The sequence below is a fragment of the Malurus melanocephalus genome, unplaced genomic scaffold, assembly GCF_030028575.1.
Source record: "Malurus melanocephalus ecotype Western Australia unplaced genomic scaffold, MMel_1.1 scaffold_183, whole genome shotgun sequence".
NCBI lineage: Eukaryota > Metazoa > Chordata > Aves > Passeriformes > Maluridae > Malurus > Malurus melanocephalus.
Genome location: NW_026623415.1, coordinates 439,509 through 459,988, shown reverse-complemented (window position 1 = coordinate 459,988; position 20,480 = coordinate 439,509). Strand labels below are relative to the sequence as shown.

General features: G+C 42.6%; 1 protein-coding gene across 8 annotated transcripts in view; it reads left to right on the top strand.

The window, feature by feature from the left end:
• Nucleotides 1–20,480, top strand: part of CELF2 (CUGBP Elav-like family member 2) — a 301,179-nt gene that overhangs the window by 44,763 nt on the left and 235,936 nt on the right. For 2 of the 8 annotated variants that reach the window (XM_057373026.1, XM_057373027.1), the window contains exon 1: nucleotides 19,687–19,946. The exons of 2 other annotated variants lie outside the window; for them this stretch is intronic. In XM_057373026.1, coding sequence (XP_057229009.1) covers nucleotides 19,873–19,946 — 74 coding nt within the window. In that variant the 5' untranslated portion in view covers nucleotides 19,687–19,872. Of the gene's footprint in view, nucleotides 1–5,329; nucleotides 5,585–19,686; nucleotides 19,947–20,480 lie in introns of those variants that run through there. 4 more of the 8 variants (XM_057373022.1, XM_057373023.1, XM_057373025.1 and 1 more) reach the window with 4 other exon arrangements.

Genomic DNA, 20,480 nt, shown 5'->3' with positions numbered 1-20,480 from the left:
AGTGATTTGTTGTATTTTTATTACAAGAACTTGAAAATAATCTTCTTTTTCCTGAGCACAAAGATACTGTGATATGTTTAAAACACACAAGGCATACAGGAGGTAGTACCCATCCTGAAGACCTGTCCACATCTGCATACATGGCTCTAAAGCTGATCAGTATGGTTTCACCATGAAATTGCATTTAGAAGGTGAGGAACTGGGTCTCTGTATCTTGTGTTTTCATAGCCTGGAACAGTAAAGAAACTTCTCCATCTGTATGTATGTGCATAACACAAATAGCAAATGTCACAGTGTTTCTGCTCTCCTGATAAAAATAGTATCCTAGATGTCAGATGGCTGGAGCTGAGGACAACAATTGATCTCCCATCTGCAACTATGTTAAAGGCTGTATAATCAAAACCCAAAATCAACAGAGGAAGCAGAGACAAAATGTGATGATTTGTTCTAGGTGAAAATGAACAAAAATTTCAATTAGAGCAGCCTGATGAGATACAGCCTTTTGAGTTAYAGCCAATTCCTTGCTATTCACATTCACCAATTAAGCAGTCCAGAKTAAAATGATTCTAACAATAATACCTGGGTTTGTGTTCCACTATTTCCAGTAACACAAAAGCTGCAGGCAATGAGTTACTCATTTTTCTAGATTTTAGGGGAAGATACGTAAATGAACTGTCTGCTTTCCCAAAGCATGCTGCAGCAGCTCCATACACTCCCMTTCTGAAGCTGAGGCCAATTKCCTTTCTACTTCAAACCTTGAATGCATGTAACATATTATGGGTTATAGAATCACRGAATGGTTTGGACTGGAAAGGATCTWAAAGATCATCTTGTTCCACTGCTCTGCCATGTGCAAGGGCACCTTCAACTAGATCAGATCCTTCACGGTCACATCCAAGCTGGCCTTGAACAATTCAARGGTTTGGGATAGYCACAACTTCTCTGGGGAACCTGTTTCAGTGCCTCACCAYCCTCACAGCACAGAATTTCTTCCTRATAGCTAAATAATTATACTATTATAATTAATAATAACAACCCTGCCCATGATCTAAATCTGCCCTCTTTTAGTRTAAATCCAACCCCTCTTGTCCCATCACAACACACCCTTTTTCAAAGCCCTCTCCAGATTTCTTGTGGSCCCCTCAGGCACKGGAAGGTGCTGTAAGATCTTCCTGGAGCCTTCTCTTCTCCTGGAGGAAATAACTCCAGATCTCTCAGCCTCTCTTCACAGGAGAGGCGCTCCAGCCCTCTCAGCATCATCACACTCCCACTCTGGACCAGTCTGTTTSAGACCTGGCAGTTTTACCCAGATAAAACCCAATTGCTGCAGAGATCCTGAAGGCAGGCTGCAGCCACCTGGGAGTGCCAGGCAGGCTCAAGGTGTGTGAGCTGCTCTTGCACAGCAGCCAAAAAGTGCCCAGGGCCATGGCAAGGCTGTGGAGCACAGGGATGGACACACGCTGGTGATGCTGAAACAGGAATATGGGGATTTTCACCTTTGCTTTAGGCACTTAGGTGGGATTCGTCCTGCCTGATATGTGCATCTAAAAGTTAGGGATCTAATCCCTTTGTAGTCAGTGGAGAGACGTGGTAATGCTCTTTAGTATAACTAATCTCCCCTCGGTGACAATAGAGAAAYCCTCGATGACTAGCTTAGACTAATTGCTCAGCTTCAAAGGTGGGATTTAACCACCTAAAACAGTAAAATGCTATCAGATTAAAGCGTGGCTTTTCACACCTATACAAAACAAATGTGATTTGAGCCTAAATAACTGCACAGAACAGCAGATAAACGACTTAGACTGCAAGTGCCTCTTGTGAGAAGACGTACTTTAAATGTTTGTGCAACCCACAATAACACACTGATTTATATGTCTTGTAGTGTTCTGTATTATGGTCACACTGCTCTGGGGYTTATTGGATTTTTTCATTTTAAAGATGGAGATGTGAGCAAGAGGTTAATTGGTTTGCATGAGATCTGACACGGGAACACTTGGTAAAATGGGGACATGAATCAAGGTTTTCTGTTCCTCTCATAATTGCACTCATGATTTTTGGTCTATTGTCCTGGACACTTGTCCACCATCTCTTTGTCATGAAATGTAAGCCATTGCTTGGCTGGTAGAAACACTTCTTTAGTGTACAAAAGCACCACTAGGTTTTGGTCTTCTGGGTATTTTTAAAATACGGTAAGCAAGTGGAGTGGTCAAAGAATAATTTGAACTAGAAGTAGAGAGCAAAAGGCACATTTTTAATTGGTATAAATTAGTTGTTGTTACAGGYTTTTCTCTGAAGTTTTGATCATTTTGCCTGTGTAAATGATTGTTATTCCTGTAGCCTTTCAAGGATTTATAGCACCACATAATTAGTTTAGCAAACTCACAGGCCACACGTGGAAGGCTTGAGTTTCCATTAAATACAGGGCAATGAAATTATAAAATTTCCACTGTATGTAAGTTTTGCAGAACATCCTGCAATATATGCATATCAGTTATGAATCTACAATCAATTTTCACATAAATGTTGAATTTAGACTCCACAGCTGGACTTTCATCCTGAAAGAATCCAGATAGCCCTGTGCATCTGGCTTTATCTTCTCTTCAACCACATTATTTTAAAGGCACTCCTGCTTAGTGCATCTTACAATTGAAAAATAATACTGATATTCCCTCTCATGCTCAGCAGCTGTGATCCCTCTGCAGATGTTGTTCTGTCAGACGTTTCATTATGTGTGATAGAAARCGTAGGTTCTTTTTGTCTGTCTGTGTTACCGCTTTGTAGATTTTTTTTTCGTTTTGTTTTGTTTTTATTTATTCCTTTGGCTGCATTTGAGTCCTTCCATAATACTTCACTTTATTTCCTATTGCTGCTGCTTCTCCTTCTTYCTAAGTGCAGAAATGATCAAGAACTCGCAACTGCGTGGAGCCRCCCAACAGAAGCCCATTGATTCCCCACCAAAGGGCTCTGTGTGAGCCATTCTGCTCCAGCCTGAAAAGAAAGCTTTGTTCCCTCAGCTGGTAGTGTCTTAAGATGCTGATCCTTGCCATATTTTTTGAAAACTGTAGCAGTTTATCAGAGTGTTTGACACTTCCCGTTCAGCTGTGYGCTCTGTAGCCTGCTCTGGTATTTGCTGCTGCTCGTACATCAGTCTCACCAGCCTGAGCCTGCTCTGGAGCAGCCCAGACACCACGGTGAGATGTGCTGGGCACAAGTCATCTGGAGGTGAACAGCAAAGGAGCTGAAATCGGGAGTGCTGGTGGCCATGCCTGAAATGGTAGTAATGGATTTAGTATTTGGGGCAGGAGGAATGGGATTTGTCATGTTGGTTGAGTATTTTCCTGGCCGCCTTCCATGGCTGTTCAGATATTTTTAGCATGAAGTACAAGCTATGTTGTCTCAGTTGACCTTGGAGCATGACATTTCAACATGGAATTGGTTTGACTTGCTAATCATTAAAATGATTTATTATTTTTTATTGCAAGAGCAACTAGGATCCCAGTCATGTTTTGCAGATGAAAAGGGAGGCAAATTGAAATCTGTCTTGCCTTGACTTGCACTCCCTCATGATAAAACCCATGTTTCCTAAGCTGCTGTCCTTCTCTCTGCACCATTAAAAGTAGATTATGCCCAGGTTTGTTTTTTAATTTGTCTTTTAGTCATTTGATAAACACTATATCAGAGTGACTGAAACTAATCCCAAGGTTTCACAGTGCTCAATGAGAAGTGCAGAACAAAGGGATTGTTCCTGTTGCAAACAATTTATGACCTTAATAGAAGTTTACAGCTGCCATCAGAAAGGCAAGATCTTGCTATTAGTGTATTTTTACTGGTGATTGCTCTCTCTTTGCCTTCATCCCCAGACTCAAGTTTCAAGATCAAGCCCCTAAATACCAACTTCTGTAAGGGAATTAGGAGCAGTAGCACTGCATCAGGATATTGTAGCAGTATATTTTAWGGCAGTAAATATAATGTAGGAAAAGAGCTTCAGACCAACCACAGRCACAGCCAAAAGTCCATGAAAGTTGAATTCAAATTTTGAAGTCCAGATCAATTTTTTAGCCTGGCTGGACTTTTTGACTAGATGCCAATTTTGGACAATTCATGTTTATTGAGTTTTGCATCTCCTTAAGTTAACATGACCTGAGAGGAAATTAGAGCAATTCTTAAGATGCATTTTACTGCCACAGTGGTGCAGAAAAGCTTTTAACTGAAAAGAGCATCAACGACTTGTTGACTTTTTCAGTCTACTAAATAAGCACCTGCTCAAGTATCTGATGTACATTTAAAAAAAAACTACTAAATAAGCACCTGCTCAAGTATCTGATGTACATTTAAAAAAAAATTAATAAAATACAAAANAAAAAAAAAAAAAAAAAAAAAAAAAAAAAAAAAAAAAAAAAAAAAAAAAAAAAAAAAAAAAAAAGCCATCCTCCTGCCTCAAAAGGAGCTGCACAGTTTAAAGATTTACCCAGCAAAAGCTGAAACCAAGACATGAAAATAATCCTCTCTTTGACCACCTTGGCAACTGGGAAGACCACAACCTGCTCCTACAAATCACATGGCGGATCTCCCAAGCGGGGCCAAAGAGGCTGTTTYCCTGAAATCTGTGTCACACTATAGTTCCTTTCATACATAGGAAGTGAGTAAATCATTGAATAATGCAACATCCTTCCCAGTCTGCGAGAACTGTGCCAAAGCCAAGTGTTAGGGTCKGGGTTAAAGCAAACTCAGTTACTTGGTAACCCAGTTGTGTTTCGGAGGGGTTAAAATTGGAGGAATTTTGAACTTGTGTTTTGGGGAGGGGTTAAAATTGCCAAGAAAAAAATGAAAACTTGAAGAAGATCCCCAGGTGCCTGCATTAATACTCCCCAGTCCCTCTGATGTGAGCTGGCAGGTCCCATAAAGGCACTCATCCTTGAACAGGGAAGGGAAGGAGGGAGAGAGCAGGAGCTCCAGCTGCGACTCCAGAGCCCCAGAAAGAGCCTCTAACCCAATTCCCTTAAAGCGCACAAGCCTCACGAGCCACAGCATCTCTTTGCCACTGAATTCACTGAGTTCGCAGGGCAAACAAAAGATCCATATCAAGCATGCATCCTTCCAGAGGGGGAAAGCTTTTTCTCATTTGCCCATAGAATTCCCCCCTTTTTCTTTCAGTTTTATATACAGAGATGTGTATGTATACATATGTATAAATTTTTATTTTTGTTTTAATGGTGRTGGGGGGGAATGTTTCTAATTTTTTTTTTTGGCTGGTAATTAAGAGAGCTAACACCAGCTAGGCTAGAGTGAACGCAAACAAGACCCCTATAGGCAGCACAGTGCATTAATGTAAAATATGCCCAGACAACATAACTTGTCAGAGAGGATTATTTCTGCTTAGTGAATCTGCAGGGGCCCCTTTGCTCCACCACTCAGCGTCTGACTAGAGAGAGAAAGAGAGAAAGAGTAGCCATTAGTGAGTAGCTACTGTGGCATTGATGTTTGAGCGCACTTCTGAACTGGCTTTTGTTGAGAATATCGGTGCAGAAAGCATGCGCTGTCCCAAATCCGCTGTTACTATGAGAAATGAGGAGCTGCTTTTAAGGTATGTTGTCTCCTTTGTTTTAACGCGTGCTTTCGAGTTGCCTGGGCCCGCTGCAACTATAACCGTGCTGTGTATTAAGTAGTTTCCCTATTTAAAGAAAAAGATGGGCATTGCTGGGTGCAAGGAGCATTTTCCACTAGTTCGGGTCGCACGTTTCGTGTATAACGACAAATGTACGGAGAGGGCAAGGAGGGGGAAAAATAAATATATTTATATTTTCTTTTTTTTTTTTTTTTTTTTTTCCCCCTTAAATTTTTTTATTTTTTTTTTTTTTTTTTTTTTTTTTTTTTTTTTTTTTTTTTTTTTTTTTTCCTCCCCCCTTAAAAGAGAGCTTGTATTTCTTTTATGACCTCCTTTGCAATATTTCTGCCTGCTTCATTATTATGCACTGGGCATGGAATAAGCATGGAAAAAGCTCAGGGAGACTCCATATTAGAGCTAGTGCCCTAAATACCACTTTAATTTTCACTTAGCCTATGTAAATAGTTACTAATGCTTTACCTAGTCTCTACCGCTCGGAGATGTTTTAAAAATATCTAAATGCTCCCTATATGTGGGATTACACATCTATTCTCTAATAATGCTCCCAGGTTTAGCGGGGGGCCAGCATCGACTACTCTTTTCAGAGGCACACAACACGCAGACACGCAGACACGCACACACACACACAGAATTATGCTGGAATTGGCACCCCGCTTTGAAAAATGTAGTCTTTTGTTTATTTGCTMGCAGACATCGTAGCATTGAATACATCTTTTGGTCTGACAATGGGACAGCTGAACAATGGTGTTGTCAAACTAGCTTAACGTATGTCTGGCGATGGGGTGGTTTGGGTTGTTTTGGGKTTTTTTTTCCTTTCCTTTTCTCAGCCCCCTTTGCATTTCCCTTAATCTTTTTGTATGTACAGTAGAACATGAAGTGCGTTGCCTGTTTTGTGGTGATTGTTTCAGTTGRTATCTGCTGCTAATAGTGCAGGGAGGGGGAGCTTTGTATCTTACAATTATRGCTATTGCATTAAGTTGGAGATTTATTACTAACCTCCCCTTAACTGTGGGGAGAAAACTTATTGATTCTGAAAGCTTACAATACTGCTGTCAATCTGGCAAATACATACTTGCCAAATGTGCCCTTGCCTGATTTTATGCCCGATCGTATCAACTTTAACTGCTGTTTTGGAGATACTGTTTCTAATTTTGTTTAGGTAATGAAAATGCARTAAAAATGATAAATTAGATCTCAAAGTGGGAGCCCATGCTACTTTCCATTTTTATAATCCAGCCATTAGCATACGTTAGAATTTTTAAGGTCAGACAGAATAATTTACCTGAATGATTCCTATCCCCAAATCAAACAAATTATTCATATGACATTTCTTAAATTATCCTTCTGTTTAGAGAGCCAAAATTTAGCATTAAAACAGTTTACAATTTTGGGTTTGAATTTTGCAAAATGCTTGTGCACCTTATGCATTGTGAGCAGAAATTGTTACAAAGCTTTTGAAAAATTTTGGGTTCTACTTGGACAGCAGCTTGTGTCCTAAAAAAAATGAATTGTCATCACTCTGTGGAGTTTCTTAAACTGTTTAAAGTCTTTAAATACTTTACATGTTAAGTAAATGTACTGCTTTTAGTGATAAGTTTTTTGATTTTGTGAGAGAAAGGACACATTTATCAGTGTTTCTATTTTTTGCTTTGATCAATTAATAGTAAAGGTTTTGTGCTTTTTTAAAAACTGGACTCTAGTGCATGATTTATATGGGTTGAGGGGTCTCTTGGACCCCTTAATTGAAACAAAAAGACATGAAGGATTTATCGGTAGCAGTCAGAGCCCTCTAAAGCATGTATTTCAACACAAAAATGTTTTGTGGGGAGACTGAATACTTGCTATGCTGTTTTGCATTTTTTTTTGTCGTTGTATCTTCTTCCCTTGTGTGTTGAGATGGTGTAAATCAATAGCAAAGAGTTTGTGTGAACAAAAGGTAATATCACATAAAATACTTGAGAAGCCAAGAGGTTATGGATTATCAGGCAGTACTTGCATGCTGTGTGTTGTGCATAAACATGAAGGAAGCAAGGATGGTGTTTAATACAATGGGACCATGACATAATTCACKTCCTTGGAAGAAGTTCTTTCAAGACAAATGTTAACTCATTCACAACTGCTCTGCTCTGACAGAACTGGAGGGGGGGAAACAGTGGCATGTTTTTATAAAGTTATTTTTTCATCATGGCATGCTGCAGCAGCCTGAGCTTTCTAGCAGCTACTGCCCTTTGTGAGTGGCAATAAAGTAAATCCTTCACCCTCAGTTACATGGAAATATTTCTTCAGTGTTAGCCCAGAGCAGTGTGAATGCCACGTCCGTAGCAGCCACCACAGACACCTGGGCAGCAAAACCAACCACCACTTTTAGCGACTATTCAATACCAAAACTGTTCCCTAAGCGCTCTGCTCACAGGTGAGTTCCTACCAAACTTACAGCAGTTTCTATGTTTTCAGATAAAATGTTGCATAAAATACATATACTATGATTATTTTTTTTCTCTTGAAAATTACTTTGTTCTTTTCCAAGGGTATTTTCTGACATTGCCTTCACATCAAAGACTGATTTTTGAATTAGTTTGTGCGAATCCTACTCAAAAAAAAACAAAATCTTTCTATGCATATTTACTGAAATATTGCTTTTTGAGCCATAACAATTATTATTAACATCAAAGAAGGTGAAGCAAGGCAGTAACACAAGTAATTTCTTAGCATGTTTAAYGAAATAAAGGCTTCTGAAAGGCAGTATGGGTTTAGAGATCTTATGCCTGAACATTGGAGGTGCCCTSAGTGCTGCCTGTTTTGAATCTCACCCATTCACAAAGCAACGTGGTGCCTTGCAGTTGTCAAACTTGGCAACATCTGTTTCCACAGCAGAGTAAGAGAGGTAATTCCAACTCTACATGAGTTGTTATTTGTTCTTGCAATGACCAGGTGTCAAAACAAACACCCTCGGTCCTACCTGTTAGAGAAAGAGAAGACAAGTCTCAGCCCAGGACCTGGCTCTCCATGCCTCCATAGGGAAATKGAAGGGAATTATATTTATTTATTAGCCTGGAGTCTTTGTGTGTATGTATTTATTTATTTATTTACTTACTTTCATATTCATGAACCACAATCATCAACATGCTAATATTCTCTTTGTTAAAAGAGGATGACACTGACATGTTTCTGTTATCAAATTTAAGTGTGAAGGGATTGAGACCCACCCTGCAGGTAAAGACTTGGGGGTGAAGAGCTGCAATGTGCACTCACAGCCCAGGAAGGCAGCTGTTCTCTGGGCTGCACCAGGAGAAGGGTGGCCAGCAGGCCGAGGGAGGTGATTCTCTCCCTCTACYAYRCCCTCATGAGATTCCACCTGTGGTGCTTTTTCGAAGCCTGGAGTCCTCAACAAAGACATGAAACTCTAGGATCAGATCCACAAAAATGCTCAGTCTGGAACACTCCCCTGTGGAGACAGGCTGAAAGACTTGGGGTTGTCCATCCTGGAGGAACGAAGGATCCAGGGAGATGTTAGAGCAGCCTTTCAGTAYCTAAAGGGGGCTCACAGGGAAAATATTTTAGCAGGGCCTGTTGCAATGGGACACAGGATTGTGGCTTTAAAGTAAAACAGGGCTGATCCAGACTAGACATAAGGAGGAAATGTTTCACAGTGAGGCAGGTGCAACACTGGAAAAGGTTGTAGAGAAGGGTGATGGATGCCCCATCCCTGGAAACATTAACAGTCGAGCTGGACACGGCTCTGCGCAACCTGATCCGCTTGAAGCTGTCCCTGTTCATGGCATGGAGGGTGGAACTGGATGACCTTTAAAGGTCCCTTTCAACCCAAACCATTCTATGATTCTATTCTCTGTAAGATTGCAAACTATACCTTTGGGGCTGAAAAACAAAGCGAGTGTTCAATTAATATTCATATCTAGAAGTTTTACTGCAAGTGTAGATTGTGCTTGAATACTTAAGAAGTCATTCAGGAGTGAATCAATACTAATTATTGTAATCAGGAGGGTTAATTAGCTGAAGATGCTGCTGATGGAAAGTTCACTGCTTACAGCCCTGAAAACACCTAAGTTGATGAAATCTGAAAGCAAGATGTCTAAGAGGACTTTGTGTGGAGAGAAACGTTTGGCTTTCCTTTGGCATTTCAAGAGCCAGTCATTCCAAAGGGGAAACCTAGCTTGTACTTTGTATTTTGCATTATATTAATTCAGGGAGTATTAGAAGATGCAACTAAATCTGTCATGAAGATATTTTGTGGTAGTCTCTCAATAAATGCAAGTACCATTTTGGATAACCTGGACTGTCTCTGCTGCATTCATTTGTAGATTACCATAAATTAATATGGATAATCTTATGCATTTGAAATCTGGTTCCAGCACTGTTATTTGGAACAGTTATATTTTTTTTCCCATTTGTGTACAGGCACAGGGACTTTAYATGGTATATGTACATAAATTACACATGCTCTGTTTCTAATACACATATATGTATTTCTAATACATATATATCTGTGTGCATGCATACATGTGTGCACATAAGTTCAAACATTTTTCATTGAGGGTGCGTATTTCTGTTATCCTGTGCCCTCAAAACTCCCACTCGGTTTCCATCTGCAAAACAGTGTTCAACCACATATGATTCAGAGGACAGCTATTGAAGAAGTAATTAATGAAATTAAATTTAGATTATAAGGAAAAAATACTGAAATGACTGAAGAAAATCGTTTTTCTCATTCTTTTCTCCTTTTTCAAAATTCCTTTCCCTCAATTAGACCAGTTGTGTTTCTTAAAGTGAGCATTACTGAATTCAAACAAAATCCAGCTGTACAAAACCTTGCTCACAAGTAAACTGCAAGAAGATTTTATATTTAATTCTAGATGTTTTTTATTTTGCTGTTGTGTTTTGGTTTTTATTTTTGCTTCTCCCCTAGTTGTATCTACTAATATTATAAACAAGAYGAATGTCTGGATGTTTATTCAAGAAAAAGAAAACCAAAACCTACAGAAACCCCCCCTCTCAGTCACACAYAACCCCCCAAGTCAAGTGATGCTTTCACAGGAGAGAAATTCTATTTCAAAACACATCCTTCTTCCCTTTCTAATGACATTAGAGATTATCACGTGCAGGCACTATTTATCTTTGCAACTGCTTTCCTATGACTGTTTTACTGCTTCCAACACATTTCCTTGTATGTCAGCCATAGAAAAGGTAACTGAAAATGGCAGCTGTTGAGAAAGCATGTCGCCATGCCTGGAATGACATGCATTATCGGGGCAGCAGGAGTTGCTGGCTCTACAGCCCATTTCTACTTGACCTGCGGAATGATTGGCTGCCTGGGATGGTGATGAATCACTGGAGTTTATGAAACAAGACTGCTGGCATCCTCACAGAGGAAATAAAAACGGGATTTTTTTTTCCCCCTCTCTAACATTCTTGCTGTGAAAAAAAAAAAAAAAAAAAGTTGTTTTTTTTTTTTTTTTTTTTTTTGCTTCTGTGTTATTTCACCCTGCAGCAGAAGTAAATGTGTCAATTAAAGTCGCTTTAGTACTGTTCTTGGCAAGTTAATGATGCACTGAAGGTTAACTATCTTTATTGSATGGAAGTGGGCAGGAATTCTCCCAAATTTTGTGTAAATCTTGATCTGGACTCTAATTTCCTCATCTCTCACACCAGTCCTGAGACTGMGATAGCATAACTAGTAATCAGCTCAAGCGGGATGCAAAAAGGATTTCAGCTGTTCTCACACACAACTTTATTTTCTCTGATAGTGTAAGGATCAGTGACCATTCCGTGGGCTAATATCAGCCAGATCCATCTTCAGCATTTCCAAACTAATGACTAAAATGACATTTCTGGAAAGCACCAGCTCCCAGATTTGCACTCACTTTCTAGGTGGTTCRTGAAATTATATTGTGCATTAAGCCCACATTACCGGATTAGGCTGCTATGAGCCTGTGCTTGCAGGAAAGTACCGTGGGGCTGTAAATCTGCCAGAGCACTGACACAGCTGACACAGCGTGGATCACCAGCTGCCCTGTAAAATGCAGCCAAGTAAAAATGATCCTTCTATTTCAATTAAAACACCCAAAATTGTGTTTGGGGGTGGGGGATGGAGAGAACTGCTTGCTTGTCTCTCCATGTAGCACCCTCAGTGCGCTGATGTGTTACCCTGCATCCCTTATTCGGGTAAAATAATCTGGTTTTAAGTTAACTCTCTCTGATTCAAAGGAATAAGATTACCAATAAAATTGCTCAGGAAGTTTTTAAATACAACACTTACATGAATATAATGCTTTTAGCCATTACACGAGAGGGTATTTTTCTCAACTCTCATGCTTTGCTGCTCAAGCTTTTTTCTCCACTAGTTTTGAAAAGCAATTTGCATGCTCACATCGGCTATTAGACTTTTCCACCTTCCTSCAAATAATTCAGCTGTTGCTAGACACTGCAGAGGCTACAACACTCTTTTTATTTAAGGCACAGCCTTCCCATGCCCCTTGTGAGACAGAGGAGGGCCAACTTTAACCAGCCAGAAGGGCAGMACAGGGAACTGTTGCTCGTACCCTTCGGTGTGCGAGGGGTAAATGCTGTCCTTGCTCCAGAGTTCCCATGGCAGCAAATCAGCAGGTCATCCTCAAGARCAGCCTCCGAGGACGACAGACAACAGTCTGTCACCAGGAGGAGGAGAGAGCAAAGAGTTTGAGGAGGGGGGAAAAAAATTCTAGAAAATCAGAGAGAGGATAGGGGAAATGACAAATAGAGGAGCGAAAAGTGTGGGTATTCAAACGTAGAWCATCTGGAAATTGAACCTTGCACATGCAGATACCTGTGGATGATAGGAYAGCTGTACTACAGAGTGAATTTAAGATTCAAACCCTGCACCTGCTCTTCCTGGAAGCTGCAGGTCAGCATCTGAGGAATTGAGGGCCTCCAGAAAAGAAACAGAGAATTATCTGACAACTTAAAATTTTAGGGGCTCTAAATTCAACGGTATAACCTCTTGGTTTCGTTTTCCTTCTCTTCTGSCTAAAAAAGATCTCTCTTCTGCTAAACTGTGAGGAAGAAGCTCACTCTGAAGCTTGAGAATTTGCCTGCATCATTTCAGCCCACATTTAATTTTAATGAGAGAGTTATATAACCCCCTTTAAAAATAACAAAACACTAACAGAACTGCATTGGCAACACCAGGTGTTCTGCAGTGCTGCTCCAATGAATCATATGGAGATTTGTCTGTGCATGGCTGATGAACATACATTAAACTCAGTTAACCCCCACCCCTGAATAAAGAATCCAAAGTGACCAAAATTTTTCCTAAAGAGCCTTTCTCACAAAACAATGCCAAACTACATGCCTGCCCTAGGAACCTCATGGTTCCAGCAGTKTTTCCCCTACAAAGTTTTTGCATCAAGGGGTTGAGTTTTTCTYTAAAAGTTGCAGACAAATTATTGCAACCTTTCAAAGTGAAATATTTTGTGTTAAATACTAAGTTGGGTTAAATGTTTTGGTTCAGAAGAAAAAAAATCAATGTTCCTGCTTGTTGCACTGAGCCCCAAATCTCTGAAATTGTTAAGAAAAGCACATTAAACAGRCATCTGTGGGAGAAATAAACCTGTGACTTCATCAACGTTCCTTTCAGACAGAGAATTTGTTGGGAAATTGAACCAGTGACTTGAGCTTGTTAAACATCTTGGTTCAGATGCTGCTCTTGACTCCAGGAAGTCCCTCAGCCACCAGTTGCTGGAGGCGTGAAGGATCACAGTGCATTTGCCATACTCACTCTCTTTCTCTTTCCATCCATTACCAGAGGCAGGGACATGGACTAGATGGACCTTTTGATCTGGCCTATGTGGCAATTCTTACTTTTCACTTAAAAGGAAAAAAACCCAAACCACYACAACCAGGCATGGTGCACTTTTTGCACATCCAAATGCCCTACAGTTAGTGCAGGAGCCTTTTCTTTATGTCCTAGGTGTCTGATTTTTAATGGTTTCTGTCTGGGAAATATTAATGTCAAACAAAACTTCACATATTTTCAGGGTGATGGTTATTTTTAAGGATTGACACATAGGSTAGGCACTTCATGTATGAATGGAAAAAAAAAGACCTGTGAAAGTTTCTAAATAAAAATATTTCTTTTTTTTAAAGATGCCACAATTTGAGTTTCAGGTGAAATCCAATTATTTGCAGTGCCAAAGAGATAAAAACATGTGGTAGAAGTGAATGAGAAGGGAGGATGAAGGTTAAGTTCATAAAGATCCTGCTGCTAGAAGTGGAGCGCAGTAGGTTAATTCAGATCTTATAGTAAACCCCTCAGATGTCTTTATATTTTGCTTTTAAAAATAAGTCTACTTTTGGCTTCTTGTCTCTTTTGATGTTCCTWAGCCACTTTCTTTCTTTGCTGATGCCACATTAGGACTTCACACTTACTTTTGCCCGTGGCTTTGGGAGTTGGAGCTGCCTTCCAGCATCACCTCCTGATCCATCCTCACCATCCATTTCCCYGATTCTGCATCTCTCCCAATAACCAGCCTCTCCAGGCAGACAAAAATCTTCAGAAAACTCAAATTTATATAAAAAGGGAGAGATTTCTGAGTCTCCAGTAGTTCCTCCTGTGGGTATGGATGGTAGRGAGGAAGGTTTCTTGTTACAGTGGGATTTTTCCCCTGCTCTGTGAAGGCATAGGTGAGGCTTTTGCACATGGTGAGGATGGATCCACACAGACAAGAGCACCAGATGTGTGGTTTCTCCTGTTCTAAGTCATATGAGAGTATAGGTTTTCCCACGAAGACAATACAACAGCCAAATCCAAGAACATTCATTTCCCTCTTCCAGGGTTGTTTGGAAAGCAGTTGTTTACCATAAAAAATGTGTCTGCTCTCTAGCTGGAAATCAGATCTGCCCAGTGCTTGCAGCACCCCAGTTTCTCTCTTTTTTTGGGTAGTGGTTGTTGACAAGTCAGCAGGTGAAAAGATAAGGTATTCATTTAAAAAAAAAGGAAAAAAAAATAAAAAAAATAAATAAAAATTAAAATAACAGTCCATGTTTGTTGCCAAGCCAAGATAAGACTGGGTTGACAAAAGCCTTGGTCTTGTGTCTATATGCACAAGGCACTAACACTCAGGCAGCACCTGTGGATCAATAGTGATGCTCTTCAACAGGACTGCAAACAAAAAACAGAATGGTAAGGCTTGGTCTTACAAAAACTTGCCTGCTTTATTTCAGTATTCACCAAACAAAGTGCTGAGCTCATGAACAGCTCAGCTGGAGCAGAAGGTACCGGGCAGCCTCTGCTCAGCACCAGCYCTGTGCAGGATTGGACCTGAGGGTGTTGATTGACCATCCCACGTGCCTTGGTGCTGTTAACAAAGTAAGGTGCTCCTCCAAATGAAAAAAAACCTCCAAAACCTCCAAAAAAACCCTCCATTCCATGTCGCATCTGCTTTGTGCCATGATACGTTGCCTAATTGTTTTCGGAAAGATTGAGTTATTACCCACAAAATGGAACAAAGGCCCTTTACCCACAGTGGGATGAAATCACCTCGTCACTGGTATAAAATAGGAAGGGGAAAAAAAAGAGAAGTGAGTGGGAAGTTTTACTATAGCAACCAAGTTTACATAATATCAATGCGCTTCAAGTGAAAGCTCTAGAAATGCTTAATTTGAGGTACCTTTTCACAGGGCTAATTTTAAATGACGTTTATTTCTGAAGATTACTGATGAGCTACAGTAGCCTACGGAAGTGGAGGGGGCCTGACAAGCAGCTAAAATTTCAATACTTAAAATTCATTGATCAGCTTAAGCAATATTTTAATTTTCTTTATGGAAGAGTTTCAGTTATATGCAATGGAAGAGTTTCAGTTATATTTCTCAAAATAAGATGAGTGGAACGCTATGCTTGTTTTTTACAAAATCCCTGCTGAAGGATTAAGGCTTCATAATTCAAAATTTTATTCCAATGTCAGACATAACTGACAAAGACAGTTTTGTTCCAGGTAATCAAAATCTTCACAAATGGTAAAATGGTGTGGAATTAGGTCTATTACTTTTTGCCACTCAAAGAAATGCACTACTTTTTGCTTTAATTGTTAATGATTTTTACACCATTCTGTGGTTCTGACTAAGTGCTTTGTGTCACTCATGTGCTTTGCTTTGCTTTTTCGTGCCCCCTCCCCTTCTTGCCCCTCCAGAAGTTTGCTCCCAAGAGTTAAGCTGAAGGGCTCCCTCCCTTACAGGCTCACATCCCATCACACAAACCAAAATACTGCACTGTCTGCTCCTAGTCACGCTACTACTTCCAGGCTCGTAGCTTGCCTGGAAGGTTATTTCTTTGTGAAAGACAGCAAACACCTCGTTTGCATTCTCTGGCTCTGGCTGGACCAGATTCCTGTTCCCCCTCGCATTAGGGGAAGATCCTGAGTGATTCCACCGAGTCATTTGAGCCCTCTCCAAATTTACACCGCCATCACTGAGCTCTGCTTCTGCTGCCTCTGTTAGAAACTTGCTTTGATGCCAGAGATAAGCTGAATCCCGAGCATGTTCATTGGCTTAGGGGGGAATAAAGCAGAGGATTTGAACTCTCCTCATACTGCCTTGCAGGCTTGGGAGAGAGTGAAGTCATTCAGAAACTTTCCCTTGAAGTGCTTCCAGCAGTAGCATTTCCTAGGCCCAATACTGGGGGGCAACTTGATTAGAAGAATGGCAATTAAAGATGGGGTGAGGAGGGGTCTGGAGAGGGCTTGTGATGTGAGCTCCACACTGGATTTGGCTCCGGGATCTGCAAGGGAATGGGGTGTCTGTTCTCTTTGTCACTCACTGAACGAAGCCACAGGCAGTGATGTCAGAGTGAGCTCATACACACGACAAGTCACTGCTCAGTCCTGGCCTTCTGCAGCTGAACTTTCTGTGGTTTGTTTTCCTTTTTTTCTTGGTTTGGTTTGTTTTTTCTCTGAAGAGGTGTGTGATTTTCAAAGGTTGAGTTGTTTGGAGAAATTGCGTGTACTTGTGTGTTTGAAAAGCTGCCTGAACGGTGACTAATCTGCAAGGGTGAGGTGGAATTGCTTCATCTGCCCCACTCGGATGGAGAAAGGGACTGAGAGAAAACGAGGCTGCAGGGGCAAACAGGCTTCTGAAATGAGGGGAGGAGGGATAGGAGGCAGCATTTGTAGCTGGAATAGGATTAAAGCCCGAGAATTGATGACTCCAAATTCTAGGTTCCTCCCTCAAAACTGCCATATGCTCCACCAGTTGAAAAAGCTTCATATTGGCGGGCAGCAATAATGCAGCTCCTCTAAGCCAGTGTTCAGAGCCATTGTCTGATTTATGCTGTGAAAATTAATGCAGCTTCACTTGCCACTCGCTCCCCATTTCCCTCTGTACTGTAGCAACACATCAGARCTTCCATTTTTTTCCTTAATTTTTAATAAAAGTTGCTATTTTGCGCACATGTGCTGGTCAAGAATGTGGCATTAATGTTACAAATAACAGAGCTGAGCCTGTAGCAGCGTGCGAAACATTCAGGCTTTTTTGTTTCTCAYCACTTACCCTCTGCCATTGAGAGTTAATTCATACATAGACACTACATAATTTATATTTSAGAACCAAATTATTCGAATGCAGTTTTTCCCTCTAAGCTCTCCTTGAGTCGTATCTCGGTATCTTTTATGGAGAGGGTTTCTTTTTGCATTTGACCCTGTTCCTGCTTCTAACTTTTAAATGGCAAAAGCAAATGTGCTTTGAAAAGTGTGTTACACTGTAGTTGTTAAATAAAGCAATAACCTATGCACTTGTAATGCTTTCTCTATGACCTACTTACATACTACTTCACCCTCCTTATAGTATGATTAAAAGCTGCTTTGAATCCACTATTCCCTCAAGGGATTTGAGGCTAGAATTTAACAAACTGCTGAGAAGGCTTAAGTCAGTAAGAGGGCTTCCCTACAGCTTCTTCCAGCTAATTCACATGTAATTAAAAGGAAAATAAATATTTCAAAAGAACATACGTTTTAATGAAGCATTTTTAAGCACTTACACCTTGCAAAATGGGGCAAAATTATAAAGATCTCTCTATTCCATATGCAGATTTTAAGCAAAATTATTTGTGATCCRCTCCTCCTCCCCCTCTGCATCCTGTGCGAAGCGTGGATTTACTTTTCAGTCAGCAGCAGTGGGACTGAGGTCCTTAGAAGCGACAGGCTGGTGAGACTGAAGTCCCTTAGATTCAGCATGTACCAAAAAAACTGATGATGAAGAGGTGCAGATGCAGCCGCACAGGGCGAAGTGGGGGTGGAGACTTCTTAGTTAAAAGAATATCTTCATCCTCACTGAGCTGTCTGTATTTCCTCTGAGCTAAAACCTGTCCCTTCTGCAGTGGCAAGATTTTGAAATTGAAAGTTAATCCAACTCTGCTCTGGGCCGGATTAGCAACCATGGAGGCCTCAGATCAAAAACCAGGTGGCTACATCCAGCTGGAGAAAGTTGTGCTGGCTTCTCCTTTCATTTGTACTTTGCATCGCATTTTTTTACCCACTGTATAGCGAGTCCTACGCTGTCACGGATGGGTGGCGTGAAGGAATCACCACGAATTTAGCAAAGAGGAGCCATAGCTTTGCTTTGTGCCTTTCTACGTGGATGTTTAGGTGCCATGGTGATGAGGACAGTATGCGAAYGTATAGAGCAGAGCAGATTAATAACACTATAGATATCTGTTCAGGATTGCAGCTGTCCTACGGGGATTATGCTGAGGGCCAAGTGAACCTTTTCTTTCTTTAGACTTGCAAAGTAGGCAAAAATTTTAGCAGCCTGAGGGTTTTTTTTCTTCCTTTTAACTGTTTAAAATTGAAAAGTCTCTTAGTGGAATAAACGGGACTCTAAAAATTTGCCCGTTCTGTATTTTTCCCTATCAAATTGATGTTGGTCAAAATTGAAAAAAAACTTGGCCTGACTGATAACACATTTTTTATGGGTCAATTTGATTTTTGTATTAGAATACTCTTTGAAAAGTTTAAGCGTAGTAGCTTTTAATTTGCATTTGTTACTTTTTGCAAGTGTTGATTATCCATAACAAATCAAATTATAAAACCTGGAGAGAGATTCAGATGGAGAAGCACACACAATGGAGAGGAACGTTCTGTCTGTCTAGACTGCTCAGATCATCCAGTAATCTTCGTAAATATGTTAATATTCTTTTGCCTGGAGCGGCTTTGTATTGAAGCAAGTAGGTCTAGGAGATGGAAAGGAAAATTTATACAGATTTTCAGGGGGCGGTGGCGTGGGGGGGTGGGCTCCAGCTATTTGTGTGGAATTTTGTGTGCGCCTTGGTGGTGACACTTCTGTGTGCGGCCACCTCTGAGAGCAGCKAGGTTGGGAGCGGGTTTTTGGGAGGTTACAGCCACGAGAAAGGATTTGCCGTCATTAGTTATTTAAATCCCTCTTTCTGATCAGTGAGGACGGAGTTACTACCAGTCCCTCGCCAGCCAGTAACATCACTCTGAGCATTTAAAACACTGCCAAGGTCTGAATGGCAGGAGTTTGAGCGTTGAGTGCCTGCACCCAGAACCTGCCCAAACCTTCCCAGCTGGGCTCCGGCCGTGCCCGTGCGAGCCCCTCGCGTGTGCTCCCGCCCGGGGCTCTCTCTCCGCGGCGGGGTCTCGGCTGTCCCCTCACGGCCCCGGGGCTCTCTCCGCGGCGGGGGCTCGGCTGTCCCCTCACGGCCGGGCGGGGGCTCGGCTGTCCCCTCACGGCCCCGGGGCTCTCTCCACGGCGGGGTCTCGGCTGTCCCCTCACGGCCCCGGGGCTCTCTCTCCGCGGCGGGGGCTCGGCTCTCCCCTCACGGCCGCGGGGCGCGGGGCCGGGCAGCGCTGCGGAAGCGCCGGGCGGGTCCCACCGCCCCCGGAGCCGGGCCGGGCGGAGCCGCGGAGCCCCGGGCGGGCAGCCCCGGGCCCGGCGGCAGCAATAGGCCTCTCCCGGGGCGGCGGGGGCGCAGGGGTTAACGGGGAGCCGCAGCGGGGAGATGGCTCCGCCTCCCCGCTCAGCACCTGGCGCTCCACCGACAGTTGCCTCAGCAGTCGATTTCGGAGGGGATTGGCGGAAAAAGCCGAGAGGGGGAGAGAAATGTGACAACTGCCGGGGCTGGCGGCTGCCGCGGGGAGGCCTCCGCACCTGTGCCTGCCGCTCCGCCGCCCGGCGCAGTTGTGGGATCCGCCGCGCCCCGCCGCATCCTCCCGCCGACCGCCGCGGCGCCCCCGGAGCCCAGCATGACTTCTTCGTTCAAGCTGGATTTCCTTCCGGAGATGATGGTCGACGGCCGCTTGCTGGTCTCTGACAGAATGTAAGTGGCGGCGGGGCTGCCGCCGRGTCCCCCCGCCCCGGCTCCGGGTACCGCCCGGCACCGAGCCCTTGCCGCGGGGCGCGGAGCTCCGGCCGGGTCCCTCCCGCACCGCCCGCCCTTCCGCGGCAGGAGAAGGGGGGCTCGTACCCCCAGCCCCCCGCTTCCCAAGTCACTTGGTGGTCTCGGTGTCGTGCCCCCTCCCGGGGCGTTCAGCGTCCCGCAGGTCGGTTCAGCGGGGCGAGCGCGGGGGTTATCGGCCGCCGCTGATGATGATGATGCAACGTGGAGAAACGCGCATCGCTCGCGAGTAGCTGAGCGCTCTCCCCTCCGTGCCCAGCGCAGCCCTCCACAGACACCTGTCCCCTGCACCCAGCCCGGACCACCCGTGTCTCCTCACCCCTTCCCGGTAGAATAAAAATGCCCCTGCAAAAGCTTCATCAGTTTTCAAATTCAGATGAAATACTAAGCATCCACTGGGAGTACCAGGCAGAACGCAAGGATTTGGCTTTTTTTTTTTTTTTTTTTTTTTTTTTT